Raw genomic sequence first — 24,312 nt, 5'->3', positions numbered from 1 at the left:
TGGATAAAATGATAAAAATGATAAAGGTAAGACTGGGGATTGCCTTACCAAAGCTCAGCTTCTTTAATAGTGGAGGGAAGGATCCTCAAGGGAGCGATTTTTCTTCTTTGTCTTGGATAACTATTTTGAACTTGAGAATTTCCCCCTGGAAGAGCATTCTTTTGGTTTTGACAGTTGAAGGTGTATGAGGTAGATCTCATACATCATGTTTGTCCTTGTAGTATGCTCTTTTTCCCACATAGTTAAATGATGTAAGTTAGTAATAAGATGTTCCTCCCACAGATAAAAGAAACTGTTGTAACAGAATATGAACTGGAATACATATTGCTTGAAGGACATTGCTTTGATGTGTCAACTGGACAACCTCCTCGTGGGCTACAGTTCACTCTGGGCACGAAGAATAATCCTGTCATGGTTGATACTATTGTGATGGCCAACTTGGTAAGTATTCATTACAAAAACAGTCATTACAGCTGCACACTCTTCGTGAGAATTCTTTGAGATTCTTCTTCTTTAATCTGTATGGGATTCTTTTTCTTTAAATCTATTTCTCTGTATTGCAAAATTAGAAGCGTTCAAAATAGCAGTATCCTGGAGTTGAGACCATCTACAAAAGATAAGCATCTCTTACTTGCCCAGATTCCAGATTTGGAATTCTCCTCATTTCAGACCCTTATCTGAAATGTCTAAAGTAGGAGTCTCATTGCCTTAATTTGTGGTAGGAAGTAGATGATGTCATATGGAGTAATTCTGTTGGCAGCAGTCTGTAGAGCAGGAGATCTTGTAATTTTTGAAGTGAGAAAATGTATTTTGTCTGGCCTAGTTTGAAAGGGAAAAATTACTTTTGATGAATAAGATCTGTTATCTGTCTGCTATTCTGTGCTCTCTGTGAAAATTGCATCACAAGGAATAAAATGCTTAATAAACTTTGAGTCTTTAACACTGGTACTGAATACTTCCTCAGTAGTAGAAGGTGTTCTGTATGGTGAAACTTCCAGCTGTGTGAGGAGTTCCTAAACTGTCGAAAGAGCTGCATTTACTTGAGAGTTATTACAGAGAAAACTATTTAATTTCAAAGAAGCTTTTTGATTTAGGGTGAGTTTGATAATGTACTTTTTTACTGCTCAGTTACTTATTATTTTGGATGGAGATTTTATATACATCTCAAATTTAGCTAGAAAAAAAATGATACACTGAGAGACGTTAATACGGATATGCAGGAAAGGTGATACATAGACGCATCTCTGCCATGTTACCTTCAGGATTAATATGGCAGTATGTAATGACTGGATACTAACTTTGACTCCAGCACCAAATTTTGGTTAACTGATGTTCGCATGTGTATATAGCTGATTATGAAATAATGACAGAACAGTCACGTGTCTTTTTTCTTAGGGGTATTTTCAGCTGAAAGCAAATCCAGGTGCCTGGACACTGAGATTGCGTAAAGGAAGATCTGAGGACATTTACCGAATTTCTTCGTAAGTGTTAATCTATGCTTAGGAGATGTACTTATAAATGATTCAGTTAAAGTACAATGTATTTTGAAGACATCGTTGAAGAAAAATTAGCAAAAATAGTGTGAGAAAGTAGAACAAGAACCATGATTTTAAGTGTATAACAAAAAGCTTATTTTCTGGTAGTGTAAGTAAAACTAACTTTGAGAATCTTCCTTTTCTGGAAGATTTTATATATATATATATATATATATATAATTTATATTATATAATATATATATATAATAATATATAATATATATATTACTATAATATATGCTAATATAAAATAGTACTATAATATTATAAATATATATAATATATATATAAATAATAAAGCTCACTGCCTATAATTTTTTGTATATATCATCCGTATGGCTAAGCAGCACAAAAAAGAGCAGTTTCATGTCACTCCTTTAAGGATGATCCAGAATTGCACGTGTAAGTAGAGAAATGGAGCAAACTGCATGCAATAGATTGGTTTGTATCTTTCATATTCTGAATAATTTAATCACATTTTACTGCTGTCCGGAATCCACATTTTTGGAAGTTGATGAATGAGATTTATCTATGAAATTTTGTCCCTGACTCTGAGGCTGATAATTTAATCAAGGTCTAGCTCTGAATAGAGATATCTATTGAATGTTTATAGTTTCATTTCAGACTGCTTGTTCTGTGGTGGTAGTTTTGTACCATCTGCTTCTTGTGCTTCTGAAATAGTTACTGAGATGATATACTTTGTTTTAGACATTGATCTTTTTCAGTATTGCTTTAGTATTTGATTCTTCTTGTTTTGTTCAGTAAGCACTCCAATCTGATTAGACATCTATTTATATCGTGCTAGATTGTGATTTAAAATATAAAATCACTTTTGTTTCCTCAGTTGAAAGAAAGCAATAAAACAGAAATATTAAATATTTACGGAGGCATACTTTTCAAAATATTGTTTAAAAGGCATGCTTTATTAAGAAGACAACTAATTTACTCTGCAGCTTTGTTGTGAATATAACCTACATAAATAAAAGTATTTCTTTGTAATAAACATAGACAGATTTACATTCAGAGTATAATCAGCCTTTCTTCTTCCTTTGTTTTTCTCGTTTCTGAGTTGAAAATTCTGTGTAGTCCTTCCTCATGCAGACGATTTCCATATATTTCTGTCTTCTTTTTTGCTTTTGTGTTTGTCTTCTCTAATTCTGCCCTATCATTTTCAGTTGTGTAGACTTAAGTAAAGGCTGACTTATTGTGCAGTAGCATTCCATTCTGGTTCATTTGCTATGAAACAGTAACACCCTGTCTCCATTTTTAATATTGCTAGATTCTGAGCAATATTAGGATCTAGCAATATTGAGCTGATATTCTTAGAAATTTGCAGTCTCTAAGACCTCTTTCCTGAGAATTAATAGCTAATGTAGAACTATTACTCCTTACTTATTGTTAGTCTTCTTTATTGTTTTCCTTGAGCAGCAGTTTCCCACTGAATTGCATTAGGAAATTAGTACTGCTAGTTTCATTACTCTTTGAGTAAGAAAAAGTCCTAGTATCTAATCTAAATCTCCCTTCTGTCAGTTTTAACACATTTTCCAGTGTCCTATTACTATCTGCCTGTGTACAAAGTCAATCTCCCTCCTGTTTATAAGGCCCCTTTAAGTACTGGAAGACCACAGTGAGGTCTCCCCCAAATCTTCTCTTCTCCAGGCTGAGCAAGCGCAGCTCCCTCAGCCTGTGTTCATAGTCATAGATGTGCTCCAGCCCTCTGTAATCATCTTTGTGGCATCCTCTGGACCTGTGTGAGCTGGTGCATGCCTTTTTTATTCTGAGGATTCCAGACCTGGATGCAGTATTATTAGATGGGGACTCATGAGGGCAGAGCAGAGTGGGAACAGTCACCTTCCTCTCCCTGCTGGCCCCCCCTCTTTTGATGCAGCCCAATGTACAATTGGCATTCTGGGCTACAAGAGTAGCTCTGTGCTCTCACATACCAGCTTTTTATCATGTCCATACTCATGTCCAGCTTTTTGTCCACACCAGAGCCCCCAAGTCCTTGCACACAGAGCTGTTCTCAATATGTTTCTCTCCCAGTTTGAACTTGAGTATGGGATTGCCCTGATCCAAGTTGCAGCAGCTTGTGCTTGGCCTTGTTGAACTTCATAGGTTCACTTGGGTCCACTTCTCAAACCCGTCCAGGTCCCTGTGAATGGCATCCCTTCCTTCTGTTATATCAGCTGCACCACTCGTTTTGCACTCAAATGCAAACTCACAGAGGGCGCGTTCAAACCCGTTGTCTGTGTCATTGGTAAAGATATTGAAGAGCACCAATCCCAAGACAGGTCTCTGGGAGATGCCATTACCAGCCTTTACCTGGACATAAAGCCATTGACCCCAATCCTCTGGCTACAGCCATTTGGCTGATTCTTCATCCACCTAATAGAGCACGTTTAAAATCGATCTCTCTCTTTGGATGAGGATGTTGTGTGAAAGTTTGTCTGAGGCTTTACAGAAGTCCAGGTATGTGACAGTAGGTCTCCAGTCACCTCTGTGTCATGCATGTGCTTTAACACAGCTTCCATGAGGATCAGTTCCACGATCTTTCCAGGTACACAGGTGAAGCTCACCAAAGTTACTGTATTGTTCTAAGTACATGTTCTGTGGAGCATTGCTAGCTCTCCAAGAGTCTGAACTAGCTGGAGCACTTGCTGTTAGTGATTACAATCAATTGCTATCAGTTGCTATCAGTTTCTCTATCATAATTTCTCAGTGTGCCTCTGTACATGGGGTTATTAGTGGGAGGCATCTCTTCTTACAGGATCATTTCATCTGTAGACTTTCTTCTTTAGTTCACTCCAAGTGGTTCTCAGTCATCTAAAAATCACTGTGGTTACACCCTAACCTTGGGACTTAAAGGCACTCTTCATTTCTCTAACCTGGCTCTGTCTTGACTGCACCACATTTTCTCCCTTGGAAGAAAGCCCTGTGTAGGAGAAGTCATGTTTTACTTCAGTAACCAGCATTTAGATACCACCTGTATTAACTGGGGTATGTTAAAAAGAATGTGGCCAGCAGGTCAAAGGAGGTGGTCCTCCCCCTCTACTCTGCTCTGGTGAGGCCACATTTAGACAACAATGTCCAGTTCTGGGCTTCCCAATTCAAAAAGACAGGGATCTCCTAGGGGAGGTCCAGCGCCAGGCCACTAGGGTGATTATGGGCCTGGACCATCTCCTGTATGAGGAAAGGCTGAGAGACCTGGGTCTGTTCAGTCTGGGGAAGAGAATGAGAGGGGATCTGATAAATGTGGTCCTGCAATACTGTGATTCTTTAATCACAGAACTGAAATTCCCCTGGTCAGTATTCATATGCGGAATGTACGTTAGCCATAATTTCAAGTATTCCTTGGAAGAACCATCTTTTTCTCATGTTTTATGTCACATCATAGGTCTGAAGTATAGAAGAGCTTCCTCTTGAAACTTCAGATCCAGTTCATTCAAGAGGAACAGCACTTCTTAAATTTTAGCTTCAGTTCTTGTCTTTTTTCTCTCTCTATGGGTTGAAACATGTCTCTTTTCTTATAAAATATTTATTATTACTTAAAGTTCAGGAGCACCTCGTTTCATATTACGTTTAGTCATCAGTTGCTATTATAAAACAAGAAAAATTATGAGCATGTTTGCTGTTTTGAGTATTTGGTTAATGTGTCAGTTTTCAGTGTTACAAGAGGACACGTTAACAGGATATTAAATTCCTTCTACCTGTTTGCAGTTTTCAATTAATTTTATTTTAGAAACCAATCAATCAGTTGAGAAAGCAGAAAAGCTTTCTTATCCTTAGCTTACTTATCCTATGAAGTCCACATAATCTCCATCGACTGCAACTGTGAAAATGTAAACTAAAAATGTATAAAACTGTAAAATGGAATACTCAGTTCTTAAGGTATATCGACTGGTTTATGAAAGATATGGTTGTAAAAAAAACCAAAAAAACAACAAAGCTGTAGGGAGCTGTAGTTGAATTTGGAAATGAAGCAAAGTGAAACAAAACCGCTCTACTTTTTAGTTTGATTCAAAGGAACCTTACTTGCAGTTCGTTGTTGTTATTTAAGGTTTTCCTTAAGAAGTAGTAAAAATGATCTTAACTGAGCCCAGGTAAGTTACATAAAGAAATTGTTGAGGAATCTAAATAATAACATTTATTTCATTTAACTATCATAAGCCATAGGATTAAAATACAACAGATAAAGTATGTTTGGGGCTGTGACAGCATCTCTGATGTTTCTCCTAATGATATCAGTATTACAGAATCACACAATCACAGAACCATGGGGGTTGGAAGGGACCTCTGTAGATCATCCAGTCAAACCCCACTGCTAAAGTAGCTTCCCTACAGTAGGTCACCCAGTAGGGAGTGTTAGTAGGAAGGCAGGTTTTGGGTGGCTTCAGAGAAGGAGACTGCAGACTCTTTGTACAGCTTGTTTTAGTGCTATGCCACCCTCAAAGTGAAGTGTTTCTTCATGTTTGTATGGAACTTCTTATGTTCTGGTCTGTGCCTATTACCCCTTGTTCTGTCACTGGGCACTGCTGAAAAGAGTCTGTTAATACTACTACAAATAGTATCACTCCTATGAGAACTCAAACAACCATTTGATAACGTGGAATTTTGCTATGAGATATTGTGGGGTATTTTCTTTCCTTGTACATAAGTCATGTTCACTCCTGTTCAACTCTGTTTGACTTACTTGAAGCACAGGCTTGTACACTGTAGTAAGAGTTTCAGGAGAAATACAGGATTTTGAAGTGTCATCTTCAGCATGCTACAGCATGTTTTAAACTCAGTTTTACTTCTCTCATGGTAACATCTAATACACTTGCAAATAATTTATTTTTTCTCTTTATAAATACAGAGAAATTGGATCAAGACCAGTACTGACTGTACTTAATGGTAACACTCATTGCTTCTAATATGTTACTGGGACAGAAACTCATTGGACTGAGTGCAGAGCTCAGTGAAACAATTGTGAGAGGGTCAACTTTGATTTTGTAGTGGGAGGTCCACAGAAGAGATTCAGGGAGACAAAAATGATTACGTTAAGTTTATGGCCAAACCAAACACTTCGAGAGTGCTTTTAAGACTTTGGAAAGCTATTTTCATGAATGGAGCTGCAGATAGCTACAGAATTCACAGTGTGGAGGTTTATGAGGTAAATGGGTGAATAACTGAGAAAGTTCTGATTGTGGAAAAACTGAGGGCAAAAATGAAAGCACTTCTGCAATTGTGACTTCGACAGCTGCTGCCATTTCTGCTGTCAGCAGTTTGTGTTTGGCTCTTTTACTATTCTAGAGCTTTTTAATTGCACTCTTAACAGTGGAGATTTGTGCACTTTTAGGCTGAGCACTGTTATATCTCTTTGATAAAAAGACAGTTCTTGGCTGACCGTTAATATATGAAGAAGTGTGAAAATGAAACTAGAAGAGTGGAAGATAATTCTGAAAAATGTTTTGTGCAAGAATCTTCTATATGAAAAACAATGATCATTAACACATTTTAGGAAAATGTTTTAAATAAAGAATGTGTGTAAGTAGATAAAACCATGTCACTTTTTGGTAGATAATATGAAGCAGACTGAAACATGATAAGATATTTCTGTTTTCCGGGGAAAAAAGACAAAAAGGGGTAGCAGATTACTTTCTTAAACCAAGACCTTGCATGTGTAGCTGTATCAAGGGGAAAGCACATGATGCTGTTAAAAGGAAGAAAGAATTGAGGGAAAAATATATGGGCTGTCAAGGTATAAATGATAGAAAATTTGAGAATCATGCCATTACACTGCATTACAGAGTGACAGCAACATTTTTTCATACTTTTTACTCAGTTGTTTAGAGATGTCTGAATAGCTATAAACTGATGTTCAGCAGGGCAACTGTTCATGTGGTCCATTACCTGGGCAACCTGGTCTCGTGGGAGGCGTCCCTGCCCACAGCAGGCTGGAACTAGATGATTTTTAAGGTCTCTTCCAATCCAAGCCATTCTATGGCCCTCTGGTTCTATTGCCTTACAGCCATGTCTGTTGCCAAAGCCTATCATTTTTGCCAGTTGTGGTATTTCAGCACTGTGATGAAGCTTTCCCCAGACCTCCCTCACAGAGCAGTGGCACAGCTGCACAGAGAAGTGGTGGAGTCTCCTTCTCTGGAGACGTTCCAGACCCGCCTGGACGCCTACCTGTGCAACCTGGGCTAGGGAGCTGCTTTGGCAGGGGGCTGGACTCAGTGGTCTCTAGAGGTCCCTTCCAACCCCCTACAGTTCTGTGATTCTGTAATTCTAAAACAGATTGGTTTTAAAAGTACATTTAGTGCCATCTCTCAGCCATTTCTAAATATTTTCAATTTTTTTATAAATATAGGTTGATATTTTAATGCTGTGTTTATTGAGGCCCTGGAGTGTGTTCAGAGAAGGGCAACAAAACTGGTGAGGGGTCTGGAGCACAAGTCTTATGAGGAGCGGCTGAGGGAGCTGGGATTGTTTAGTCTGGAGAAGAGGAGGCTCAGAGGAGACCTTATTGCACTCTACCACTTCCTGAAGGGGGGTTGTGGTGAGGAGGGGGTGGGCCTCTTCTCCCTGATAAATAACGACAGGACGAGAGGGAATGGCCACAAGTTGCGCTGGGGAAGATTTAGATTAGACCTGAGGAAACATTTTTTTCTTTGAAAGAGTGGTCAGGCACTGGAATGGCCTGCCTAGGGAGGTGGTTGAGGCACCATCCCTAGTGCTGTTCAAGAAGCGTTTAGATGAGGTGCTAAGGGATTTGATTTAGTAGTTCAGTGGGTAGGGATGGTGATAGGAGGATGGTTGGACTAGATGATCTGGTAGGTCCTTTCCAACCTAATGAACCTATGATCCTATAATATACATTCATCTCTAGATTGCTGCATTTTTCACTGGTTGATAAAATCTCATGTAAAAATCTAAATTAAAAAGTGAGGGTTAGAACTGTAACCAATGACAAGCTCTGAATAAAGCTCAAAGTCTGTCTGAAATTAGGGTATAATTAGGTGCAAATGAAGAACTTTTGTTTCTATAAATACCAGAAATCTTTAACTTCATACTCTAATTGAACACATGTAATAATTCCTGCTTTGACGCATCAGTACTTTTGCATGGTTTCTTTTCCCCGCACAGCCATGAAGGAACAGATTCTATAGCTGACCTGGCAGATGTTATTGTGGTTTTAAACAACTTCAGAAGCAAAATAATCAAAGTCCAAGTATGTAAAAGATTTTTTTTTGTCTGCTCTATTTCTTTATATATGACTAATGCTTACGTGTCTTAGGCTATATTTAATTGGAAGAAATATACTGGAATATAGCATTTAGATTTTGTAAAATTAAATAGAGAAAGGATATGCAAATTGATATAGTTAATTTGATCCAACCGGGTTATACTAATTGTGTGGGACGTTGTTAAATAGTTGTCTGCAAAACATAGGATTTGTCTCATCAAGTTTTAAGGCATTTAATAGCAATGTACAGTCTGAACTTGGTGCCTTAAACTCCTCTGCTTAGTGGAATGGGAAAGGCTGTCTAGAGGGCTGCTTATTCCAGCTCAAGTGTTTATTTAGATACTGGGTGATCACCTCTTTAGGCATCCAGTAACTCCCTGTAACTGGGGAGGGATTTGGTATCAAGTCCAGATAGCAATGTGGTAGCTGAAATTAGACATACTGAATTCTGTCCTCAGTTACCACATCTGTGTAAATGAAATTACTTGACTTTTGTTCTTAAATACAGAAAACGTGTTACATTATGTAAATAATATTTTGTTTAGGTACACTTGGGATGTATTCTGATACTAGATTCTGTGAAGGACAGAACTATGTAAACATAAATAGAAAGAGGTATTTTACAAAAACATTTATTTTCCAAGTCTCTTCCTCAGTCCTGTGTTTCCAGAACCTTCAGGAGAAGTCACTTTTTGGAGGGTGAGAAGTCTGCCTTTAAGCCACACAGAAAGGGTGCAAGGGTGCCAAAATAGGAAACATACTGGATGTGAAAGGTTGTGCAATTCAAAATAATTAGAATATGCAAGCTCTATTATTCAGTTAAGCTGCAGAGTCACTTCAGCGTTCCTTGGGATATAGCTTCAGCAGCTAAAAAGACACTGTGTAGGAAATCTGGAAGTACTAGCTTAACAATATAAACGTGTGAAAATATCATTAGTTATAATATATTGAAATAATGTTTTGGAAGTTAATTGTGTCTCAAAAACACTCATCTTTTAATCAAGGAAATTAAGGTCAGCAACCAAAACTGACATGGCACCTTTAGTTTAGCACCTGAGTGTGACAAGATAAATTAGTTAAATTGTAGCATTGATTCACTGACAGATTGGCCACTTTCTCCTTTTGAAAGGTTGATGAGAATCACAGTTTCTGTTCAGATAAGTTCAGCACATGATTCAACACCCTGCTGCTTTCTGTCAGATCACAAAATCATGGCAGAGTCTTCTGTAAGGGAAGAAAATGAGCTATGGTTCTGCTGACCTTAGTTTCAGTTGGAGTAAAGTAGTACAGAGTGCTTGAGCATGCTGTCTGGTTTATTCATCAGTATTTATTTTTACATAATTGATTATTTTCCTTCTATGTTTTCTGTACAGATCTTAGAAGTATGAGATGATATGTTTACAATTCGGGTTGATGTTACTCAGTAATTATTTTCCCAAGATAGGAATTGGGAAGCTGTTAGGCCACTGTAGTTAGATACTCCAGTTGTTAATTACTATCAACTAATGACACAAATTCTTTTTTTTTTAATGACTAGGTACAGAAAAAACCTGATAAAATGAATGAAGATCTCCTCACTGATGGAACAACGGAAAAAGGAAATTTGGAATCAGTTACAAGGTACAAATTAATTTGTTTTTAAAAGGGATCTAAACAGAATGAAAGTTTGAAGTGATTCACTATCAGCTACCTAGTCTTCAGCTCAGAAAATGATTCTGGAGTGAATCTCCAACAGTATCAAACCATAATGTAACCACTTTGGCTAAGGCAGCCTTCGCTCTGCAGAAAACTATTAAAGTACTCTGAGGAAGACTGCAGCTATGATCCCTTCACTCTATGTGCTGGAAGGCATATGCAGTTAAAGAACAATCCTTGGAATTTAAAGCAAGCAGAGAATACCATGCAGCAGAAAAAGAAAAGCTCTGGACAACTTACATTGAATCTGAGTCACTATAGGGAGAGTACCTGAATGAATTTATGGAAAAACTAAGAGAATTATGAAAAACACCTGGAAAATCCCATCACCACAGACTGTTGAATGTTATTCTTTTGCCTCAGCATTTGCTGTTGGTCATTTCTGATAACAGGGTACTGGGCTAAATATGTGGTCTGAACTGGTGTGGTCATCTTCAGGTAATGATCAGTATTTTAGAATATATATATTCAGTTCACATATCTTCATGGCTATACAGCCATCCTCAAGAAAAAAAAACGTTAATTCTTGTGATGCAGAATACACCTAGATGAAGCTTGAAAAATACTTCTTATTGATCTTGAAAATAATGAGTTCTTGAGATGTTTTGGCTGTGTGTATGTCCGATCTTCGCTTTGAAATAAATGGGCAGTTCTTGTCAAATTTGAGTTCTGCTTGACTGAAAAAATTGGAGACTGAAAATATCACGTTATTTGTTCCGAATGAGTGGGTATGAGCTGTTATTTCCAAAAGAGTCACGGAATCACAGAATGGATTGGGTTGGAAGGGACCTTAAAGACCATTGAGTTCCAGCTGCCTGCTGCAGACAGGGCTGGATCAGGCTGCTCAGGCATTGGATCTGGCCTTGAATGCCACCAGGAACATAGGAAAAGATTTTGGAATCATAAAGATGTGTAATGGAAGTAAAATATGAGTGCATTCAGTTGCTGTAGGATATTTCTTCTGTGAATTTTCGAACTTCTGAATCTTTACAATCTCAGTTTTCTTCCTGTTAGATATATGTCTTATATAAGAATCAAATTATTTTCTTAGGTTTTCAGAAATTTCACCAGAAGAGAAAGAAAATAACAGTGATATACTTAACATTTTTTCAGTCGCTTCAGGCCATTTATATGAACGTTTTTTAAGGTAAGTAAAAGTTCATCCTAAAATTAAGCAGCACGATGAAGCTGACCATTTTAGCAAGGTGTTGAGGTTTAACCAACAGGCACCTCAGCACCACACAGCTGCTGACTTCTCCCAAGAGGTAGAGCAAAAACCGCATGCACAGGCAAAGGAATGCAAGGAATTGATTCACTGCTTCTCATCAGCAGGCAGATGTACTGCCACTTCTAGGAAACAGGCTCATCACAAATAATGGTTAGTGAGGAAAATGAATGCTATCAGTCCAAGTGTCAGCCCTTCCTCCTTCTTCACCCCCATTTTATTACTATGCATGACGCCACATGTGGGACGTTTCTTTGGTCGGTTTAGGTCATCAGCTGTGCTTACTGTGTCCCCTCCCAGCTCCTTGTGCGCCTCCAGCCCCATCATAAAGAAGGCCCAAATTCATATTTCATTGAGAGCAAGGTGTAGATGGATGTTCTAGAATATCCTTGTTCTTTGAAGAAAGAAGATATTCTCCATGCCTGTCATGAATGCCTGTGCTGTGTGAAAAGATGAAGTTGAACCTCTCTTTATGAAGATGTAGCAGCAGAGACTTCATTAGTTGTATCTGTTTGTTTATTCTGAAATATGGGTTCTACTATATGCTTATATGACCTTCCTTTTGTTTAATATCTCAGTGTAACGGATTATATGATATGCAGTGACTGCTTTGAAGGAACTCTTGCAGTTTTGCCTAATCTGTTCACCACTGTATCTGTTACTTCTCTCACTTCTGTGAATGCTTGTCTACAGCTGTCAGATCTAGTAATGTTCCTGTCCCAAAATGGAATTTCACAATTCTTTCATTTATATTTGTTTGGAAAGTAGTATTTTGTATGTATTAATTTCTATTTCTTAGTAGTGTGACAGATTTGGAATGTCCGTGTTCTGGTTTGTTTTTTTTTCCTTCAAGATTCAATAATTTTCATAAAGGGAAAGATCTGTTTATTTTAAGAGAGAAAACAAATCTTAAAACATAACTTTTTCCACCTACGTGAATTTTTTGGAGTTATCAGTGGTTTTGTGAAGGAAATCTTAGTTTGAATTACATTTTCTCACTGGTTTCTTTTTTGCAACCTATTAAACTTAGCCAATATATCCTAAAACATATTATCTCAGGAGCCTAGTTAATATTAGGTTTTAATCATTATTCGTATTGTGTGGATCACGTGCATCCATCTCTAAGTGGTCTTGAACTCAAAACTTACAGTTAGAAATATGCAGAAAGTTTGAATTAAATCAGGTTAAGAAAAGTTAGAATTAGAAAGCTTCAGCCTCTTTGAAGTGCAGTTGAAATATAATGACCTGTGTGTATTTGTTTGTTTATTATAGACTTGTATTTCCACAGAATTATGATGCTTTCTGTTCTACGTCATACCAAAACGCCAGTTAAATTTTGGTTTCTGAAAAACTACCTCTCTCCAACATTTAAGGTACAGGAAACACCATTCTTTCACTAACTTTTCTTTAAAACGTTAAATGTTTAGACAAATTATTACATCTGAGTCATCGTGTAATTAAAAATTAAAATTTACAGTTGGAAATGATATCACATGTAAGCTTTTTCTCTTCTGGAACCCAAATCCCAATGACAGTTTATAGTTTATTCTCTTCTGATGGACTCAGTGAGTTTGAAAGAAATGCTTTTTGTATTTTTATAGCTGAGGATTCTGCTAAATTTAAAGAAACTTTTGTAGTTTATGTGATTAGTAAGGCCAATGGAGATACAACTGTGTTGCAGCATTTCCTCTGTCACCTTCTGACTATGTCATATACGTGTGCAACTAATAGTTTTTGAATCTTTTCCCAGGATGTTATCCCTCACATGGCTAAGAAGTATGCATTCAAGTACGAGTTAGTACAGTATAAGTGGCCCCGCTGGCTTTATCAGCAGACGGAAAAGCAAAGAATTATTTGGGGCTACAAAATCCTTTTCTTGGATGTTCTTTTCCCTTTGGCTGTAGATAAAATAATCTTTGTTGACGCTGACCAGGTAAGGAAAAAAACAATGTTATATAAATGTATGAGGAGTTTGTTTGTTTTAAACTGGTCCATTTTCTTTCCCTGTGGCCGTTTTATCCACCTGTTGGTCTCGTAGTACTGTTGCAGATGTACTAGCAGAAGCAGTAGTGTTGCAGAACATGAAACAAAACCATTTTGCTTGTCTTTAGTCACGTAGAAATTAAGAGTCTCATCACTCTGAGTGCTGTAAATTGTTTCTATTGCCCATGGATAGACAGAGGCGCTTGGAAAGGTATGTGTGATCTGAAAGGTGCATTTCACCTTAGGCGTGTTGGGGTGATTCAGACGTGGCTGATTGTGAGTGGACTGCACTGGCTACAGAAGGTGTCTGAGATGATGAGTTCAGACGATTTAACCAACTTCTCGATGGGTGGTTTTTTAGATGAATCCTGTGTCTTTTGTTCTTGAATTTTTATGCAGTGTTTCATTTGGAAACTATCACTGTGTCATATACTGAAAGGCAACATGCTTTCTCTGAGAAGATATTGAAGACTCTGTCACATGGTTATCAAAAATCTCAGACAAATATTTTGCATTGTTACTTTTCCAAAGCTAAAAGGGATACATTAAATTTAGATATAGCAATGCACATCTTAAAAACAGTATTAAATTGTGAAAGCGTAATTTTCATTATAGTTTTTAATTATAAAAATAGATGTAATGTTATTCTTGTTTAGATTGTGAGAAGTGACCTGAAAGAGCTGAGAGATCTCGATCTAAAGGGAGCTCCTTATGGATACACACCTTTCTGTGACAGCCGTAAGGAAATGGATGGTTATCGTTTCTGGAAGTCAGGATACTGGGCATCACATCTTGGGAAAAAGAAGTACCATATTAGGTAGGAGAACTCCTGCATATTTTCCTGCAGTTTGTAGAACTGATCAAAATCTGGCTCTTGACACTGACCACTAAGGCATTTGCAAGCAGTTACCCTTATAGCCTTTCTCAAGAAGGGATGAATTCATCTGAATTCCGATGATACGTGGTAACAGCTTCAGCTGTTTGCTTTAAATAATAATCTTTTAGCATGTGAGCAGTTTCGGGTTTCTTGTCACTTCTTGATTAATGTTATGAAGAGGGATATGAAACTGCAGAAGTCTTGATGTATGTTTTTTCTTTGTAGTGCCTTATATGTTGTGGATCTTAAGAAGTTCAGAAAGATTGCAGCAGGAGATAGGCTTCGGGGCCAGTACCAGGCTCTTAGTCAAGATCCAAACAGTCTGTCAAATCTAGATCAGGTATATGTGGGTTTAAGCAATTAAGCTTTTATTTTCTTTATCTTTCTCAGTATGCATGAAGTTACTGTATCTCAATATATATTACGTAATTCTGAAAAATATTTAGCGCTTTTTTTTTCCATTTTTCCATTAATGTTAATTTAACTTATCTAAGGTAAGTGCTAATGCACTCTGGTGGTTGTTGTATGTGGTCACCATGGGTTGACTACGGTCTTCGTTAATGTAACTCCACCAATTTTGAAGGTAGGACGAGTTAGGGTACAAATCACAAGTGTGTACATGGATTCCAGATACGCAGAACTTTCTTCAGTTTAGTGTCTTCTCCATCACAATCTCCTTAACTCAGTGAAAGACTGACAGTACAGCCCATATGATTTCTGCCTTGGACCCGATGATCTCTGGAGGTCCCTTCCAACCCCTACAATTCTGTGATTCTGCAATGTGCTGACATAAAGCACAAAGCAGAAGTAGAGAGAGCAGAAAAAAAAAGCACTTGTAAATGACATAGACAGTGAGAATGGATAAGGAGAAAAATTACACGTGGTGAAAGCTAGACTTCCATTACAGCAGATTTAACTGTATTGTTGAAAGAGAAGCCCAGTTTCAGAGAAAATGTTTTCATTTTTTTAAACAGAGATTTTATTTTCTAATAAACAAGTTGCTCTTGAAGAGTCCACTGTTAAAATTATATAGGTTATAATGCCCCTCATCCCAGGAGGCATTCAAGGCAAAGCTAGGTGTAGCTCTGGGCAGCCTGGTCCAGTGATTGGTGACCCTGCCCATGGCAGGGCTGTTGAAACTACATATCTTTGAGGTCCCTTTCAACCCAGGCCATTCTGTGATTATCTGACTAAATGTGAAGGCACTATAAGTCAAATGGAAGAGTAAACTTTGTATGTTGTTTTTGTCCAAGTAACTTTCATTTCATCAGTTTATGTATCTTGAATGAACAGTAATTTTTGCAAGGACTGTGTAAACAACCTGGCCTTTTATTTTTGACTCATGACTATTTCCTCTTTGATGCATGTCTATATCTCAGTGTTTTTGAGAATGACACTTCATTCTGAATGAAGAAACAATTTTTTTGTTATTTTTTAACAAATATTTGCTTCTGTATATTTTAAATCCTGGATCTAGAAGCTGTCTTTCCACTTTATTTAACTATTTATTGAAGTTCATATCTTTCAGAGCTGTTAGGATAACTTAGGATTGCAATTTCATTCAGGAAGTCAAAGAAACCCAACAGAAAAACCACTTATTTTCCCTTGAAACTGAGGTGACAATAAAATATCTATTTGATTCCTAATATTCATAGAATTGAGGATTTTCAAAGAAAGGAAACATGTAAATTAACATTTAAATGTCTTGACTCATTATGCTGCTATTTAGTGTAACTTTTCCATGCTAACATCTATATTTGAATTATGTTATGTTTCTTATAGCACAGCTACATGTACTATTTTATTCTGTCACATTTAGCACTGCGATTTGGCAAAGTACGACACAACTACTGCTTACTTGAGTACTGACATTTATTTTTAAATGTAATGTAAGGGTTGTGCATATGAAGGAGCTTATGAAAGGATTTTCAACGTACACTTGTTATTTTTAACTGTGGCCAGAGAACCTGTGCTGTACTGCTGCCTGGGATTTTTCTCATTGAAAACACTATTCCCAACATTCAGCATGACGATAGCTTCGTTTTTTCACCATGAGAGTATCTGAGTATATAATAAAGGTGGAAAAAATGAAATGTTAAGTAAGGAGGATAGCCAGAGTAGCAATGTAATAGCTTTTCCTTTTTACACTCACATTTCCAGGATGCATTTTCCTTAAAGCAGGCTAACTTTAGAGTAGCTCCATAATTCTGTGTTATGTGGTTTTGAGCTTTTTTTTTTTTTTGCAAATGTGAGAAGTAGAAATATGGTTAAGATGTGCTATAAAAATCTCACTCAGCCTAATTCTGCTCAGTAGTATTTAGAGCATGGCATGCAATGTCTGAGCTGTGAGCATGGCTTATGCTAACTGAGGACGAACAGACGTAAGTTCAAGAAAAAACTCCTGGACGTATGAGAGGTGGAACTGGCCACCAAAATTGGCATTCCTACATTTTGAATCTAATTGCAAAAGAGCCAGGTGAGCACTCAGAAGGAAACAGAAAAATCTGGAGAAATCATAGAATCACCAAGGCTGGAAAGACCTCTGAGTTCACCCAGTCCAACCGTACACCTATCACCAGTATTTCCCACTAAACCATGTCCCTCAGTACAACATCTGAACGTTTCTTGAATACCTCTAGGGTTGGTGACTCCACCACTTCCCTGGGCAGCCCATTCTTGTGCCTGACCACTCTTTTGGAGAAGTTTTTCCTAACGCCCAGCCTGAATCTCCCCTGGTGCAACTTGAGACCATTCCCTCTCGTCTTACCGCTAGTTACATGGGAGAAGAGGCACGCTCCCACCTCACCACATGGAACAATGGTGACAAACAAAAGTATTCCCTGGAATGTCTTCTAAGTAATTGCTTGATAACCAGTTGTATCTGAGTTCAGTGCTAATTTCTGATTCTACAAACTCATGCAGGATCTTCCCAATAATATGATTCATCAAGTAGCTATTAAGTCTCTCCCTCAAGAATGGCTTTGGTGTGAAACCTGGTGTGATGATGAATCTAAGAAAAAGGCTAAAACAATAGACTTGGTGAGTTGATTTTGAGTTAAATTAGTTTTGTAGATTAAGAAAATGATTGCAGTTTCTGTGTCTTTTGAGATATACTTATTTCTGGTATCATGGAGCCAGCCCTGCTGGAGGGTACTGGAGCTCTGGGTTGCTTTTGATAAATACCTGTATGCATATGACTTCTTTCCTCCGTTACCGATCCTGCGTGCTCTGTAGAAAATTTGCTTATGTTGAAGCTGAAAACTTTGCCTGAAAATGAAGCGTTGCTATCTCTAACTGGATAGGAGCCAGATTTTTTGCTTCTTGTATCTTTATTTCCCCCCTTTTCCTCCATATTCAGACATATTACTGGAACTGTAATGAAATACTGCAAACTCTTAAGCATTGTGTGCTGCTACCTCTGCTGAACCCATTGTGCAGAGGAGCAGTATTATCATGGCTCTTTTTCTCTGTCCATTTCACTGCTATAAACTGAAGGTAAAGCGTAGGTTAAAAATCATAAAGCTGAGGAGACATCATACCCATGTTTAGAAAGAAGGAAGCATCTCTCTTTGGGAATTGAAAGAGAGAGACAAAGTTATGCTCTGTCGTTATTATCCCTATCCCATTTATCCCCTCTTGTTCATTTCTTGTCAACCCCCCTGAGTGAACTCTGCATGAGTGAACCTTTGGAGCTGTAATTTTGAACCAAAATGGGCAATTGGAATCTGGCACAAAAAATCAGTATGTAAATAGTTTAACAATGCAGTCACAAAAATAAGCTAAGCTTTTTTTGTGTGCTTAACATGGGTAATCTCTATTCTAGAAAAATGAAATCATAAATGCTGACAAAAATACTTGTTAGGTGTGAGATATGAGATAGCTAAGAGCAAAGAAACGCGTTGGAGACCGGATATTTCTCTGGGCTGCTGAGAAATGCCTCCTCCTATGCAGTATGAAAATTGTAGCTGGATACAGTGACCAGGAAATGTGATAAGTAGCAGTTATCTGCAAAATATTTAACTTTTTTTTTGTGTGTAATTGACTTTTTACCACACTAAATTCTTTGTCAAGGGTCATGATTTGCTGCAGTGTAGTTTTTGTCTGAAGCTTATTTTTCACATTGAAGTTATTTGCAGATCATTTTGAAACACTGAGGTTATTGTCCTAACCAACGTGCAGTTTCCTAGCTAGTTTTTAACAATGACATGTGTTTGGTGTTCTGCAGTTTATCTCTGGTGACACTGAGGAGGTGATGACTTACAGCTCCTCGGGAAGGTGTTATTTTCACATTGGCTTTGTTTACATTCACTGTCTTTTAAATCTTCAGTGCAACAATCCCCAAACCAAAGAACCAAAACTAGAGGCTGCAGCTCGAATAGTTCCTGAGTGGGTTGACTATGACACTGAGATTCGGAAGTTGATACAGCAGATTGAGAAAGAGAAGAAAAGTAAAACATCATTCTCTGAAAAAGGTAATTTACTTTCATATTTATCTGTTACTTCTTAATGTGTTTGAAATGAAGGTTGGGGTCATTAGACACATATGTTGTATTTTTACAGTTTTCCATGCTCTTTGAGAAATAGTCTGGGTTTTAAGAGTCATGTGATGCTTCTTTACATGGGAGTTAGGCTAAGATGAAACAAGTCATTTGTTTCACTCTGAAGTCCAAGAGGACAAAATTTTCAAGTACACATCATCTTTTTATTTCATACTGCTACTCTTAATGCCATTCAGCAAGTGTAAATTCAAAGTACAGATGTGGAAGATCTCTACAGCAAAGGGCAGTGACTGCTCAGAAGAGTACCTCAGTATGGTTAGAAAGGTGCAGTGAGTACAATTGGACTTCTAACTAAAACTGAGGACTTCCAAACATGGAACCATAAAGATAACTGAAGTCTGCCAGTTCGGGAAGTGCTATTTGTCTCAAGATTTGTGCTCTGGCCTCACCTATGCCATTCCTTTCACTCCTGACTGAGCAGGACAGTCTTCCTTGCTTTCTCTGTGTTACCCATTCAGCTCAATCAGTGGTTCAGGCTGTGGCTCAGCAGTCCCCATACACCCCTTCTTTCCAGAAATGTCCATGTCCTGATTCCTGCTTGTCCAGTATGTTTTTCTCTCTTCAGACTGTAGTTTTCCTGCCTGTATTGGTCTCCAGTCTTGAGTCAGAGAACTAATTCCCTTCTCATTATGAAAAATTCCAAGTAGCTTTTATTTATTTGTGAAATCTTTGGCCTGTTTGTGGCAAGGCTTTAAAAATGAAGCTCACGTCACTGAGTTTGTTTTAGCAGTAACTAGGCAGGAAAGAGCTTTCTCCATGTTTTATAAAACCAGTCGCTAAGTTTCTACATAATTGGGGTTTTTATGACTTTTTTCCTTTCATTTCAGATTTTAAGCATGATGAACTTTAGCACTGCCTGTAAAAAAAAAAGCGATGGTGACAGCATATTTGCTTCTGAAAAAGGCAGAGTGGAAGTCACGGAAGTTGCCCTGGCACTATTTGTAACATTCTTTAATATGAAGTGAAATATTTTGTAACTTATGCTGTTATTTAAAGAGTTTTACATTAAAAAAAAAAAAAGAACAGAAGAGACAAACCCACAGGTTCTTGGTTTTATTCAAGTCGGTGTAGAGTTACTTTCCTTATTTCTTTATTTTTCTTTTCCTTCTCTGGAAGATAATCTGCCCAGAGGATTTTAGAATATAAAGAATGATGTATTCAGCTCTTCAGAGATGCACTGCCTCAGCAACTGGGAAGGGGGAGGTGGCACTAAATAGTTACATGAAAACTGTTTTATGCATATTACATGCATTTAATCTAATGTATTTAAATACAAAGAACTTTGGTTCTATGTCAGTAGGTTTCTTCCTGGAGGAACGTTGTGGTCGCAAAACAAATTCTCTTGTAGCCAAGATATGATATGAACTTTGAAGCTTACCAAAGCCAGGAATGTAACTTTCCATTCACGAAGCAGGATTACTGCCCTCTTACTACTTTGAAAAAATTATTTTTGATTCTTGGGCTCCTTTTGGACACTCAAACAGCACATCATTAGCTTTCATGGTGTGATTTTGGTTAAGATAGGTCAGAAAGCCAGTGCCTGAAAGCTGTTTCCACTCAGTTTTGACTACAGTTATTCTCTTCGGAGTTTAAAGTAATAAAATACTCCACTTACTTTTCACTCTTGGTGGTGTCTGCCATTTTATCAATACTCAAGAAACAGTTGCTCGAATGGGCTGCTGATAACATTTTGACTGCACAGAAACTGCAGTGAAAACATCTGGCAGTACACACTTGCAAATAGGAAACTTTATTTATGAAACTGATATCTGGTGCCTTAAGTACGTATCGCCTTGTTTAGTTTGTGCTGCTTTCAGAGCAGACTGGATGTAACCACAGATTCTTCCATGATCACCTTAATGTAGTCTTTCAGTCTAAGTGCTTGTAATTATAACAGATAATGTGATTTGCACTAAGTGGGTAAATCCATCGTGAGTTGCATATCTCCACATACCTGTAAATAAGAGCATAAAGGCTAAGAAAAATCGAGTGCATTTTGTAGGCAGTCACTGTGCTCAGGTGGAGGTTATTTGAAATTGCTTCCCATAAATGTGGGTATCTATAGTCTATTTGTAATGCTTTCTTGACATTTCTCAAGTCTCAGTAGCATGAGATGTGCAGCTTTTTGTTACAAGCACTTATATTTTACGTTGTATTATCTTTCTGCATTTCAAGTAGCAGTTTTACTGTCTGTATGGATTTCCTAAGGTCCTTTGTGGTCGTTTTCTTTGTCTGAAGTACCCAATGGGATATTCCCTGTGTAATTCAGCTGTGTTAATCATCAGCCAATACCAACTTCTGTTGGTTTTGTTGCTCTCGTTCTTGTGACAAGTAATGTAACCTGGAAGAACACTGCGCAGGAAGTCAAACGTGTTGGAACATCACTATGTACGCTGGTGTTTGTGGAACACTGCTGGACTTCTTACTGACTTCATTCTGCAGTTACTATGCTGTGCATAACAGGGAAACAACTGTTACTCCCTATACAGAGGGAAAGACCACCGGCGATCTGCTTCCTTACCATTTTTTGACCTGTGCTCACAGCCTGAGCCTCCAGTCCGCAGTGCTGTTTCATGCTGCCGTAAATGTCAGCCTGGCACAGCAGGCATTGCCCTGGTGACTGTTGGACACTTCCCAGAAGGCTCCTACAGTGGGGGAGGAGTCACTCGTAAGGCTGCCTTCACCCCTCTCAGCTTTTGCTTCCTTCTGCACTTCAGACACACCCAAGCTGTGCCCTAGCAGGGCTTTCTGACATCATTACTCAGCTTCCTCTGGTTGAAAGCCTCAATCTGGTTTGTGAATTCCTCACCTGAAGGCACAGCTCAAGCAGTTACAGCCAACAATCAACTCTGCTGCTGTACCTACATTTCTCTTTACCAATGGAGATTTCAGTTCTGTTGGAATTCTCACTCCTTCAGATGAAAAAAAAACCCATCCTGGCAGCCTCTCCCTCCTGCCACACCCTCCTGTACCAGATTCTGGGCTCTGATGGCTGCAAAACATGGGTGTGCAGATGGGTTTGAAAGTGCCTTGTAAATAACACTCTGTGTTTAGCGTATTTGATTTATATTTTGATATATATTTGATCTGTATTTTAAAAACAGAACCACTGCTGCACTCACATTTGTGGGTTTGGGGTTGTTTGTTTTTCTTAATACCTGGAGACATACAAGAGAAACTACAGAAGTAATTGATAATTAAAGGACAGCAACCATATAACTAGATTATTATTTTCTACCTTTAAAGGAGATGACACTTCTCTAAGATGAATTAATTTATATATAACTGCATTCAGTCTCTGTCTCTACTTACCCTGGAGGCACTGCACTGCAGAGTCCCAGTCTGGCTCCATTGACGTGTAAGCCCTGTGAGGACAGGGCCTGCTCTGTCCGGTCCAAATGCAACACCAACCTTCAACACTGGAGAGCAGGATGAGGAAAGAAGGGCGGACGCAGCGCAGCGCTTTCTTGTCATCATAAATATCTTTATTGTGAAAAATACCATAAAATAATTCCCACCGCTCTAGAAAAAACAGTTCTTGCTTTTAGAATTTACGACTTTATATATAAAGACAAAATTTGAGACATTTGATCTATCTGCAGCTAACTCTACTTATCCTCCTCAAAACAAAGCAACTGCTACTTCAGAATTTGCAGTGGGCAAAGAAGATTCTCTTATTTTTCTTTTTAATGGACAAGAGCACGTATTACAGAGCAAACAAACCATACCTTACAGTAAGGCACTTTTAAGTACAGCCAACCTGCTACGCGACACTGGCTGATGCCCAGCAAAGCTCTTGCAAGTCACAGCCCCAAATGGAAGAGCAATCCTCATTCCAGACATGGGTCTGGAAGCTGAAACACCAACAAGGATTTGCTTTTATTTTAAGCTAACAGGCCTTCCACGTGTCGCAAGTTGAAGCTCTTAACGTTTATAATCACTCCGCATCCACTTTAACACTGACTTAGTGCCTCAGTACTGAGCGTACCTGAGGCGAGATGAGCCACGGCTCCACACCTTCATCTGAGAGCAAGCTGGGAAGTGCTTCATGTCAACTGGCAGGCAGGATCCAACACAGGAACTGCATCTCCACAGAGGCCCTTGGCTGTAACGCCGCTCCACGCCCATCTCAGGCTTCACAAACTGAGACTTATTTCAGCGTTAGCTGCTGAACGTTATTGCACTACGGACACCCATTATAAAGAAAGAGAACTCAGCTTCCTCGCACGCAGCGCTCAGCGTGGTACCGGCACTCGTTTGCTGAAGTCACAGCAGGAAGTGCACCGCTGCACGTGGAAGTCCTTGAAACCTAACAGCTGCTGCTTTCTTTTTAGGCACAACTGGTGTTTCCAGCAGCACCTCAGGGCTCACAGCCAGCACTGCTGGTAACCTGCACGGGAGCAGCAGCTGCTTGGTACCAGAAAGCCTCACTCTCCATTGTCATCTTCATTTTTCAAGGCGCTGTTTTTCACAAGAGATATCTGTGAGCAGCATTCAGGTGTTAATCATCTCCCGCTGATCAGATTCAAGCTTTAACCCCTTCAAAAATATCCAATTTTCCCTTTGCCACTCATGGTCAGAATTAAACATAGCCCTTCCCGTTCCTGACTGCTTCCACCCACAGAAGCACCCACGAGAGCCCCGCTGACCTCACCAGGGCATGAGCAGCATCCTCTACTGTGTTTAAACAGAAACACTTGAGAAGCATCAGAAGCCAGCCTCCTAGGGAGCCATTCAACTTGGAAATGTCTGATGCTGAGCTTTAATAGGATGCTGCAGTGCTTCTGTACCCTCAACTACTGGAAGTCAGCGCAGGCGCTCTGCATCAGCCTGAAGGTAACTTCCTGCTGACCGAACACCGGCCTGTAAATTGCTGTTGAAAAAGCACTTTCTGAAGCCACAGTTTGGTTTGTGAAGTACTTGGGGCGGACAAGGGTTGTGCTTCGAAAGCAAATGCACATACAGTAATTAAAAACCATGGCAATATATATATTACACTTCCAGACAGATGACTTCACGTGCTTTGTTTGAGGCTGCTCATGCTCTTGAATGCCACGAGCTGAACTGAAAGACCCCTCCTGCCCAATTGCAGTTTTCCAGTTCAAACTGAAGTCAGTCAGATAAAGAATGATAATTTTTGCATTCTGAGAATGCAACTGCTGGTGAAACTCATCAGTAATTTCAACGCTAGAGAAGGAGAGGACCGCCTC

The 24,312-nt window shown here is 38.6% G+C and overlaps 1 protein-coding gene across 1 annotated transcript in view; it reads left to right on the top strand.

Moving 5' to 3' along the window:
• The window catches only part of UGGT2 (UDP-glucose glycoprotein glucosyltransferase 2), a 71,549-nt gene extending 51,327 nt beyond the window's left edge, over window positions 1-20,222 (top strand). The window contains exons 28-39 of the mRNA XM_065740803.1: window positions 283-441; window positions 1,396-1,481; window positions 8,664-8,748; window positions 10,301-10,383; window positions 11,510-11,605; window positions 12,972-13,056; window positions 13,434-13,616; window positions 14,323-14,483; window positions 14,769-14,883; window positions 17,466-17,582; window positions 18,871-19,015; window positions 19,930-20,222. Of these exons, the coding sequence (XP_065596875.1) occupies window positions 283-441; window positions 1,396-1,481; window positions 8,664-8,748; window positions 10,301-10,383; window positions 11,510-11,605; window positions 12,972-13,056; window positions 13,434-13,616; window positions 14,323-14,483; window positions 14,769-14,883; window positions 17,466-17,582; window positions 18,871-19,015; window positions 19,930-19,952 (1,338 nt within the window). The 3' untranslated portion in view covers window positions 19,953-20,222. The remainder of the gene's footprint in view (window positions 1-282; window positions 442-1,395; window positions 1,482-8,663; window positions 8,749-10,300; window positions 10,384-11,509; window positions 11,606-12,971; window positions 13,057-13,433; window positions 13,617-14,322; window positions 14,484-14,768; window positions 14,884-17,465; window positions 17,583-18,870; window positions 19,016-19,929) is intronic.
• The last annotated feature ends 4,090 nt before the right edge of the window (window positions 20,223-24,312 follow it).

The sequence above is a fragment of the Cyrtonyx montezumae genome, unplaced genomic scaffold, assembly GCF_038088225.1.
Source record: "Cyrtonyx montezumae isolate F1298 unplaced genomic scaffold, pur_monq_1.0 scaffold_3, whole genome shotgun sequence".
Lineage (NCBI taxonomy): Eukaryota > Metazoa > Chordata > Aves > Galliformes > Odontophoridae > Cyrtonyx > Cyrtonyx montezumae.
This window is presented reverse-complemented; position numbering and strand designations above follow the sequence as displayed.